The sequence below is a fragment of the Squalius cephalus genome (genome assembly GCF_949319135.1).
Source record: "Squalius cephalus genome assembly, chromosome: 12".
NCBI classification, from domain to species: Eukaryota; Metazoa; Chordata; class Actinopteri; order Cypriniformes; family Leuciscidae; genus Squalius; species Squalius cephalus.
The window spans coordinates 36,236,976-36,248,821 of record NC_137133.1 but is presented as its reverse complement, the minus strand read 5'-3'; the positions used below and the strand labels follow the sequence as shown (position 1 = coordinate 36,248,821).

General features: G+C 37.6%; 2 protein-coding genes across 4 annotated transcripts in view; both read left to right on the top strand.

Annotated features, from left to right (window-relative positions):
- Window positions 1-336, top strand: part of rhpn1 (rhophilin, Rho GTPase binding protein 1) — a 23,981-nt gene extending 23,645 nt beyond the window's left edge. For both annotated transcript variants that reach the window (XM_079887879.1, XM_079887878.1), the window contains one exon: window positions 1-336. This exon is cut by the window's left edge and continues 2,395 nt beyond it. The gene's annotated coding sequence lies outside the window, so the exon portion shown is untranslated.
- A 7,230-nt stretch (window positions 337-7,566) lies between these two features.
- On the top strand, window positions 7,567-11,573 carry hlx1 (H2.0-like homeo box 1). 2 transcript variants are annotated; one of them, XM_079889007.1, is made up of 4 exons: window positions 7,710-8,786; window positions 9,036-9,182; window positions 9,423-9,607; window positions 10,754-11,573. In XM_079889007.1, the coding sequence occupies exons 1-4, from the start codon at window positions 8,393-8,395 to the stop codon at window positions 11,081-11,083; spliced, it is 1,056 nt and encodes a 351-aa protein (XP_079745133.1). In that variant the 5' UTR covers window positions 7,710-8,392; the 3' UTR covers window positions 11,084-11,573. The 2 variants fall into 2 exon arrangements, with proteins under 2 accessions (XP_079745134.1, XP_079745133.1); XM_079889008.1 differs by lacking the exon at window positions 9,036-9,182 and having other exon boundaries at window positions 7,567-8,786.
- Window positions 11,574-11,846: the final 273 nt, after the last annotated feature.

Genomic DNA, 11,846 nt, shown 5'->3' with positions numbered 1-11,846 from the left:
AGGCACACTGAAACAGGGCTGAATCTCAAAGCAAGTCTCATGCATGAAACATTTGCTTGGGCTTTTTTCTGTTGGATGATCTACTGATCTAATGTAACACACTTTTTAAGTGCAACTTTTTTGGGGTCACTGTACATATAAGATAGATCCGGCCTTGCGCAGCACTAATGCAGCTATTGTCCACTGGTTGAACGTGTGTCTGTGAGCTGTACTGTACGCTTCATCATTTCAGAAGTGTTTGTGGGATGTAATAGATCTTTGCATTAATGTCCGTCCACTTTTTCAGCGGTGCTGGTTCTGGAAGTATTTTTTCCTTTCATTTCTACCATAGCGATTTTTACAAAAAAAGTCTTCTTTAAAGCGTTATAAGCCGTGAATCAAGCCGACGAGGAGAATCATAACATTACAAACTTTGATTTGAAGAAAAAAAGTATTTGAAAATCGGACAAAATCTGTGAACTTAAAGGGTAACTCTCGCCAAAATGCAACCTAGGGTCTTTTTGTTAATTTACTCAAGGCAAACTTTCGTTTAAAAGCATAATTAGAATGGAAACGCCACTTTTAAGTTTGACCATATTTTCGTTTTCGGTCAAATTGCCTTGTGAATGGGAGTGCTTGGGGCACGACTATGATAGCATAAAAATCGCTATTTTTAAAACACTAAGAAGACTCGACACAACATGAAACTTTGCTCTCAGTATCACCAGGGGCTCTACACATGAACTCCAGCATTGAGAACATTGTTTGTGTACACAGAGTTTACTAAAAAGAAAGATTTTGATCAACTCACTGTCTCTGTGTCCGCCCGACAGTCAAAAATAGTCGATCTCAGAATGCAACGTAACAGGGAGGAGAGTAAAGATGGAAAGCTCCTAAAGCTTAGTTCCATATAAATTCACGGATAATTTGTTGTTTTGTCGTTAGTGAAAATCAATATTGACCTTGTATTTGAAAAAGGATCCTCATATAAGAAGCAATACTAAAATTCAGAGTCAGTTCATTCGCATTCGGAGATCGACTATTTTTGACTGACAAAATGCCGGCGGACGGAAATACAGTGAGTTGTTCAAAATCTTTCTCTTTAGTAAACTCTGTGTACACAAACACTGTTCTCAATGCTGGAGTTCATGTGTAGAGCCCCTGGTGATACTGAGAGCAAAGTTTCATGTTGTGTCGAGCCACATTAGTGTTTTAAAAATAGCCATTTTGATGCTATCATAGTCGTGCCCCATTCACTCCCATTCACAAGGCAATTTGACCGAAAACGAAAATACGGTCAAACTTAAAAGTGGCGTTTCCATTCTAATTATGCTTTTAAATGAAAGTTTGCCTCGGGTAGATTAACAAAAAGAGCCTAGGTTGCATTTTGGCGAGAGTTACCCTTTAAAGGCTTTAGTGAATGACCCATGAAGCATCACGAACAGCATAATAGAGTTAAAAACGATAGAGAAAAATAAAACTACACATTTGAATATGCATATTTTGCAGTGTATATAAAATCAACATTTTTAAATATTTAAGTATTTTGAAAGCAAAAGGAGACTGACTCTGTCATTCGCAGTGCTTCATGTGAGTGGGCGGAGCTAAAGAGTTTTGCTTGTTTTGACTCTGATTGGTGGAATTTTCTCTATTGCATCATGGGAAATGTAGTTTTTCCCCACAAATTCTGCTGTTAAACACGATTACTTTAAAACTAAGTTGAAATGATGTGGACTGATGGTTTCAGCAGAAGCAAACACCACTGATTATAAACTGGAGCTCACAGTACGTCTGTCTTCACAGGTTTATAAGTTATCGCTCAAAGTCAATTTCACTATGGAGAAAATTAATAGAGTTTTTACTTCGGGAACCAGACTGTTGCTCTCCATAGCTGTTGTTGACATCAGAAAAGAGGCCTTAATTATGGAAGCTTGTTTCTGCCATGGAGTAAAAAAAAAGATACAAAAGGTAATTTCGACTTTTTCCCTCACAGTTGCGAGTTTATATGTCAAAACTGCAAGTTGTAAAGTTGTAGAATCCGTATAATTTTTTTTACTTTTCTCTGAATTTTGACCTTTTTTTCCAGAGTTTCTCTGAGTTTACATCTTGTAATTCTGTTTGTTTGTTTTTCATCAAAGAATACACAAATAGGAAATGATTCTCATTAATCTTATCCTCATTATTCTCATTAATCTCAGTTCAGACTTTTTTTTCTCTCTCAAAAATGCGAGTTTATATTACAATACTGAGTTTATACCTGAGTTGCAATTAACTTTTTTTTCCCAAGAAGGAAATAAGCTTCCATACTTAATAATCACATCACCAACAATGTTTGTATATCTCAAAATATTTGAACTAAGAATGTATTTTTGCACAGAGGATTATCATGGGTTTGTTTTATTACAGTGCGTCTGTTTTTCGTGTGTGGATTTGATGTTTATTAGTCGTTGTCAGAAGCAATTTGTTACCCAGCATTCCAGCTGCACTCTGCCCTGTGCAGGCTTCTTTATCATCACAAATAAATCAAGATTTTCATTTAAATGCACATTTTCTGATCTCATACTCATTTATGTCCATATAGCACTGCTAGTAATAAGAGAAACCAGCTTCAGTCTGGATGAAATCATGCTCATTTAGTGTAATTCTAATTATGTTGTTTAAAGAAATGTGTGTTTCGGAGTCAGTGACACTGGAGTCTTCACCCAGAAGCTCTCAAGGATGACATTTATAAGGAAGTATTCTAACAGCTGACTCTTGTCGCATTGGGGGATTGCAGGAATGAATATGCAGTAAACAATGATGAAATATGGGCTATTGCTGCCAAATGTATTTGGATTCTACACTGAGTGGCTCCCCAGACACACTTCTGCACTGGGAAATGAGACGAGTCAAATCTGGACACTTTCAAATCTATTAGAATAGACCAGGCTGATTAAAGTAACACAGCAGACAGAAGATGTCTGAGAATATTCGCCGAGCAAGAACGATGAATTCGCCTTGAAACATTGATTAGTGTGTGCAGCGATGAGGGTCTGACCACTAGAGAGCAGCATCAGGTTGAGCTCTGACATGCACACACACTTCTCAGTTTCAGACTCCAGTTAATGCAAAGCTTACATTTCTCAGAATATGCATAGTTAAATTATTGCAATTCATCCGAGGATGATTAAAAAATGAAGCAAAATGCATTTTCTAAACTAGAGCAAGACTCTAGTAATACAGTTACACTTTTTTTTTACATTAAATACTTTATTATGGAATTATGAAATCATTAGGCTACGTTTTTTAAAGAAATGTTATTTCCCATTATTCGGGAAATATGTGACTTGACATCCATATTTGTGATGATTTAGCAAATAATATAGGGAATAATAAATAGTGCATTAGACGTTTTTATTAATAGTGTTCTTGTATAAAAATGTGTTGAATTGAATTGTATTGTATTTTTTTTTTATATATATACATTTTAGGCATTTTAGATTTTGCACAGTTAGACTCGTTTGATGATTCGTATTTCATCAGAGGAAGGATAATTGGAAATTATCACTTCATCTTTAAGATGCAGCTAATAATACGTCGCGCGCGTTCCTTCCATTAAACGTGGCGTTATTGCAGTAATTCATCACGGCGATCATGAACGCAGGCTTATTTCCATCTGGCTTCTCTCAAGAGCGATGACTTTCAGTAAACAAGTGCACAATCGATCACTGCAGACCATTAAGGGCCCTAATCGGGCCAGCAGGAGCTCTGTGGGGTGAATCTTCTCTCAGCTGGATCTTCGACTGGACTGTAATGGTTTGTTATGACCTTTCCGCGTTTCCATTAGTCTCGCTGTTATTTAACAAGGAGCTTTTGATTTAACCACGCGTATATTTGCCAAGAGGAGTAACTGGATTCCTTTACAAATAAAAGGCCAAAGACACTTCATTCTGCGCTGCTCATGTAAACTCAAGGGTTTTAAGGGGCATCTCGAGCCTATTAGCATCGACGACAATAAAAATCCACTGACAGCCTTATCGGTGCATAATATCATTTCTGCAGTAAATATTGTGCGTTCATGTCTTTCATTAAATTGTATCATAGTGGACATCCTGCTCTACTGGCATGGGTTAAAAACCATTAGGCATTTTAATAAAGGGGATATAGTGAGCAGATTGTAGTTATTGTGTCTCTAAAATGTCTGTTTTGTCTTCGCTTTGTGTCTAAAAACATCCTCGCTGAAACAGAATGAGCATCATTTTCTGTGAGCAACCTCCTCTCTAAACGCATTTATGTTCATTATATACATGCACGTGTGGAAATGTAAAGAAAAAATATAGCTTATATGTGTATATTAATATAGGAGATAAAACATTTTTTTACGGCTCTTATTAAATATCGCTAACTCCAAGTCGCGTTTGCGTGAAAGGCCGTGTGTGGCAAAAATACTAATATATATAGGCCTCTATATATATATATATATATTAATAAATATGGGGAGAAAAAAATGTGCGGCAAAGTAGGCTACTTTTTTTCAGAGCAGTGAATATCGCTAACACGAACTTCGCGAAATCGCGTTTGCGTGAAACTGGAGGCCGTTTGAGCGCTTTCCTATATTTATAGGCCTATTTAAGAAAAGACAAAAGTATTGGGCATTTACATGATTTTTTAAAACATTAAGATTTTAAATATTTTTAGTTGATGTTTCGCTAACTGTGCTAGGGTCACAAAAAAGATTCGCGAGACGAAATTTAAAGTCACTAAAGTAAGAGTATTCGCTCGCACACTGCTCAAGTAGGCTATAGTTCTTGGACTTGGTTAAACTATTTATAAAATCAAATAGGCTACCTATTGAGAAGCGTTTCTGTGGTGCTAAAACACCTTCTAACCATCATAAAGATCAACTACGTCATTCGCGATCTTCTATGACACTCAATGAATTTCCTTAATAAGCGTTTAGTCAGGACTATATTCGTACGACCTTTCCTTTTCTGAAATATGAAAAAATTATCCGGTGAACAGAAATGAGTTTGTGATAGTTGACTTCTAGCCTATATTTATATGCGCTGCTTCACTAATATGATTAGGCTACCGAAGGATTTCCGTTCTGTCAAGGGTGCGTTTAAAAATGCAATTAATAATCCGTGACAAATGTTTCCCGAGGCTGTCAAATCCCCCAAATGAACCGCAGTGAGCTGGCTAGATCGCTATTGAACTCTCAGGACAGTGATTGCATCAACCAGGGGGAATTTGGGAAAAACAAACCAATTCCACAAGGTCCCCAAACTTTCCCAGGATCGGCATTTAACGATTATGATATTTTAATAATGTCTTAATGTTTCCGGCATGACGGGCCCTGTCACTGCTGACAGACAGATGCTCCTGATGGGGGGGGTCCAGAAATAAAGTCATTCCCAAAGGACCAATATATGATGTTATCATTGCAAAGAGGAAGAAAGTTCCTATTACCAGATCAAATCACTAAAGTGATAAAGGCAAGTAGCCTATAATGTTTTATCAAACCACGACAGACGTGCTGAGAAATGTTACAGCAACGAGAACGGGACGATTTTAGATGTTGAATCACTGGTTTAATTGCTACAGCAGATTGACTTTGTGCTTTCAACACGCATATATTTATCACAATACAGGCGTAGATATAGATAGGAATGCAGATATGGATATGGACAATAAAGATATCCGGAAGCTCTGGGTTGAACCTGTTTTCTTCCGTATAGACAGTTGCATTGTAGACCGAAACTTTCATCCTGGATCTCTTGACCCGAGCACGATATTATTTCATATGGGCTACATTAAACTCGATTTGCTTTTTTTTTTTTTACAGAACTATGTTATAGTCTACCTATAAAATATAGCCACTCGTATTTTTTTTAGAAAGCTTTAAAAACAAAAGGGGAAGCAAATATGTGTTGTAAATTACATTCTGCTAGATCTTATCATGTTAAGAATTAATCTAAAATAAATCATACACTCAAAAAAAGTAAGCCTTTTTTCAAGATTTACGCATTTCAATTAATAGTAAAATTCCATCTAATTGTATTGAGTAATCCTTACATATTATGAAGAATTTTAAAGGAGTAAAAAACGTATTAAACCATTTTGTATAAATCTTAATTGAAACAAGGGAATGGACCATTTTATGTCATTCGTATCCACAAATAAAATAAACAAACCATAAAATATAAGTTTAAGGTTTATAGAAAATGTTTTATTAAGATCTAGTTATTTTTTACACATGTACATTTGTAATTCCTAATATGAATAATATGTAAGGATTATTCAATTCAATTTGATGGAATTTTACGATTGATTGAAATGCGTAAATCTTGAAGAAAAAAAAAGCGTGTGTATGATTTTCTTTTCAGAATACAAAAATAGAAAATGCTACTGCAAGTACCATAACTGCATATTATGATCTAAAAAATAATAATAATCGGGAAATACAATTAGCTTCATTTTAATGTTAAGAACATTTAATGCGAAAAACAAATGTTTATCTCAGAACATGCATCTTCAACCCATTTTAGTCTTTTAAGAAAAATACTATTTGAATTAAATTATGCATTTCAAAATACTAAATATCATTAGTCGTGGTTTAGTAAAATTAGGCTATATTTAAAAATTTCTGCTGGCTGTAGGCTCCTCTTGATTATTAAATTGCATATACAGGCCTATAATCGTTAGTTGTTGATTGATACAGTAGGTGAGATGCCCGCTCAGGTTTTATGATGTGTTTTATGATGTCGCTCGTGACTCTCAGGGTTCAAGACGCGCCGCGGGCACCTGAAATAACGCGCGCGTTCACACGCATGCGGCGCGTCTTCCGCATCCTCTTCCCTGGATTGTTTTGACTGCTTGATCGAGAGCAAAGCGCTACATTTCATCTCTAAATTTAAACCGGAATGGAGTCATTCGAAAACACCGTGATAGGAGGCATTCAGGGTCATTGACCTTTCCGGGATAATGAATCATAATGAACAACACCAGAGGAAGAGAGATATTCGAAAATAATAGCATGGGATAAAACTCATCTGCGATCATTAATGACCATAAACATATGACATGGCAACATACCAACCATCACCTTCGAGAAATAGTTTTGCATATGCATACATATTTTATAGTTATATAAATAATATTATTAATAGTTTTTGTTTATATCATATATATGTGTGTGTGTGTACATACACATACACATATATATAAATAAATATTTATATATGTAATATATATAGAGCCTATATTTAGGCCTATATATTATATAAATACAAACTTTTATGTTAGATGCGATTAATAGCCTATATATAAAAACAAATGTAGTATTAATAATCATGTTTTATCTGTTTTTGTTTCCCCACTATAAACAACATTTGAAAAGCGCTTTAATTTTGGCTCAGTAATATATGGTTGTCATGGGCTGAACTTGTACATATGTATGAAGTATCGCCTCTGAAGTTAATTGTGTTTTCGTTTGAGCGGAGAATAGATTTCCTCTGTTTATTATAAGCATAAGGACGGATTTGCGTCACCGCGCGACTTGCGAGTTGAGATAAAGTTGCACAAATATTGAAAAAAGGAAGTGCTAACAGTCATTATAGAGTTCCACCTCTGCGAGCCGGAGGAAATAAGGTCCTCTGCTGTATCCTAAAATACTAAAGCATCTTCTATTTTTGGCCTAAATCTAGCAGGAATATCCGCTCATTTAGCCCGAATCAGAGCTCATCAAAAACAGGATGAGTAGCGTCGAAAACTCCCAGAACAGAACACACTCACAGGCGCAGGGTGAAGGAGAACACTGTGGAGCATTCTCTTTTCAGAGTTTGTTGTTTGCATATTTAAAATAATAATAAAAAAAAACATGGCCAGAACTGTTGCGAATGCATGCAAAACTCGAGATTGATTTGAATGCATGATTTATAGCCCATACCATTATATTAGTCATCTTTAATGCGTTTCTAAAATCATAACTGTGCAACATTAAAAAACAATTTTGATCTCTCTCTCTCTCTCTCTGCATGCATATATTATGCATCCCATGTAAACTAAAACTTTGCTAATATATCAAGAACATGCGCTTATATTTAATAAATCGTTGCATAAATACATCTTCACGTGCGATATCCAATTAAAGTTGCGATTTAATTCCAATGGTTGCGTGTTTTGCGCATTAATAAATGCGTTGATTTTTAATGGAAGTGCTCTCGGTCAAACTCATATTCTGTGGGGCGTGTTGAACACTTCTGTCAACTTCCATTGGCTCAGAAAGAGCCAATCAATAACAGAAGTCCTGCTTGAGCTGCTCGGACTCCTGTGTGGAGTTTCATACTCGAGGAGGAACGCGAGAGAGTTCAACTCTTCAAACTTGACAGCGCGCTTGTCCTCGTTGCATGAGATTTTGGCTTCTCCTGCCGGGATGTACACGACGGGACTCAACCCGTTTTACGCATCGAACTTTAGCCTTTGGACCGCGTACTGTTCGGGTGGTTTTGGGGTGGATAGCATGAAAAAACCCTCGTTCTGCATTGCTGATATTCTGCACGTTGGAGATGCGGAAAATATCCCCGGTTCATCTTCGCTTATGGCTCATATTGGGGCGCGCGCGTCCGGGTCTCCCCTGCGCCCGTCCCCGGTCACTCCAGACGCGCGCGCGTATCACCGGCACGGAATACACTTGACATCAGTGTCCAGATCCGCAATGCACGCGCATTCCGCGCCCCCGCCGTCCAGCAAAGACCTCAAGTTCGGGATCGATCGGATATTATCCACAGACTTCGAGCCGAAGGCAAAAGATGCGCCGTCGTTGAGAGGTAAGAGTGTTTTTATGAATCAGCTTTTTTTTTTTTTTTTTTTTTTGAGTGTATCACATCACACCTCACTTACGAAAAGAGGACAGAACAATTAGATTAATTTAGAATATAGTCATAATCACAGTGAGCCGCAAAATGCTCTTGCTTTAGACGCGTCCATCCTAACATCTGTGGCGGTTACGGCCCTGTTTATGCAATTAATCCAAATGGATTTAGTTGAATTGTTTGGTTTTTGTCGTTCTGGAACAGATCTCACATCGATTGTTAGTCTGAATCGGCAGTCAGCAGTCCATGTGTCTGCCAGCCCGTACTTCGCGTCCATAGACGAAACCTCCTCCATGATGGGTTCAATAAGCAGACAATCAGGGCAACATCAGTTTCAGGACTCCTTCCCAGGTAGTGTAGACATCACATCCCAGTGGAGCCCTAAAGAGGGACTAAACTTTAATTCCTGCAGTGTCTTCTTTTGCTCTTGAATGCATGTGAATGCGGTGGTTATTTCGCACATGCACATGTCCAGATGATTCAATAACACGCACTCTGGTCAGTTATAAAGTCATTTGCATGATGCATTTGTGTCTAAATCGCATTGAAATGCCCTTGTGTTCTAATGGCGCGTGTTTTTGCCTCAAACAGGGCCGTACGCGGTGCTCTCCAAAGACACAATGCCACAGACCTACAAGAGGAAAAGATCCTGGTCCAGAGCCGTGTTCTCCAACCTGCAGAGGAAAGGCCTGGAGAAGCGCTTCGAGATCCAGAAGTATGTCACGAAGCCGGACAGAAAACAGCTGGCAGCGATGCTGGGACTCACCGATGCACAGGTCATTATTCATGCAGATCACTGCAGCATAAAGATAATGCCTTTTAAATATGCAGGACTCAACATCTGAAGTGGATCAAAACCTTTCAGCACACTTGTACATGCATTTTGAACAATACCCGTTCTTGTCTTTTTTGATCCACTTCAAATGTTGACTACTAATATATATATATATATATATATGTGTGTGTGTGTGTGTGTGTGTGTGTGTGTGTGTGTGTGTGTGTGTGTGTGTGTGTGTGTGTGTGTGTGTGTGTGTTGTTTTAAATTATGATACGATACTAGCAAAATGAAATTCGCTTTAGACGACACGGGCCATCTGGAGCTCGTGGAAAAACTGCAGCATTGCGACACACACATTTCTAGAGAAATGAAACACAATTATAACGAATTATTGCAAATAGAGGAGGGGTGCAGTCGTTTCATTTCAAAACAGCCTAATTTAAGGCATTGGGCAAGAGTTTCTGTCTTGTTTTATATCGGAAATGACACGACAAACAGCATGGGGAATGTGATAAGAGTTTCAAAACTTTCCAGTAATGTTTGGAAACTGTCTGAATCTCTGCCATTCTTCAGTGAAAAAGTAGACTAATTTAACTCGGCATTTCGATCAAAACCTTTTGATTTATGGTTTGTGCATGCATTTTGTTTTTGCTATGATTGTGTAGCCTAAATGCAATTAATAATGCACGTTGATCTTTTAATTGTAAATCACAAAAACATCAAAACAGTGCATACAATAAATAATAATAATAATAGTAATAATACAAATAGGCAACATGCATTTAAAAAATGCTTGGGTCAAATATGGGCATTATTGGGTTTAAATTTTTATCTTAAAAATATGAAACAAATATTAACCAAAAATATTAACCAATTAATATTTGATCCAAACATGGGTTAAAACAACCCATCATTTTTAGAGTGTATAATTACATCTTATGAAAATAAATGCATAAACTAATTTTGGCTGGACAGTAACTTTATTCTAGAGCTGATAAAGCCAAAACAATCTGTTACTTTAATTCGCAATTATCAATGTAAAGCTGCTTTGAAACAATCTATATTGTTAAAAGCGCTATATAAATGAAGGTGACATGAATCCATAAAATATTCTAGTATAATAATTATTATAACCTTGTTTTAGGTAAAAGTTTGGTTCCAGAACCGGCGGATGAAATGGAGGCATTCCAAAGAAGCGCAGGCGCAGAAGGACAAGGAGAAAGAACCGGATAAATCCACCGAGACCGAGCAGAAAGAGCGCGACGACTCCGAGTGTGAAAGCGAACCGAGCGAGTCCGAATTCGAAGACAATACGGAGGACAAAAGCGACGTGGACATTTCTGACCTCAACAAAGCCAGTGTGATTATTCCCGGAGCTCCGACTGTCAGCACGCAGGACACAACCAGCACACACTCCACGACAGAACCGAGTCCAGCCACACGAGTCCGGCCGGAACCGAGTCATCTGATGTGACCAGCTCAAACACACGAGTACTGCCGGAACCGAGTCATCTGAAGTGAACACCTCAAACACACGAATACTGTCGGAACCGAGTCATCTGATGTGATTGTGAACGCCTCAAACACACGAGCCTGCCAGAACCGAGTCATCTGAAGTGAACACCTCAAACACACGAGTACTTCCGGAACCGAGTCATCTGATGTGAACACCTCAAACACACAGCGTCTGACGGGACAGAGACACCAAATACAGCACACACACACACACACACACACACGCAGGCCTTCTCGAGCCATCGGTTCATCATGTCTTCCATCGTGAAACAGACCCTTCGTGATCCCCGAGGAAGGAAAGCATCGCTCTGCTTTAACCGAACCGCTCGTCTTTTTTTTTTTTTTTTGACGATTTGGGAATCGAATGTTCATGAATTAAGACTTGATTGTATTATATTTTGTCTGTAAGTATTTGCACTGAAAATGTAAATAAACATTTGTTACTAATATCCCAAGTGTATTTATCGATTCAATAACGATTAACATCCAATAACATCCAAAATTCAACAACGATTAACCGAGTAAATACAGCGGATGCATTTTGAATGTCACTTTTTATGTAGACTAACTATTCTAAATAATTAAATATAGCATAATTATAATAATCGCCTTCATTATTATGATGATTCTTATTTACATTGTGCATAAATGTTATATAGCCTACGTAAGCATTAATTAGCAGTTAATCGTCAATCATGATGAACTCATGCAACACATTTCTC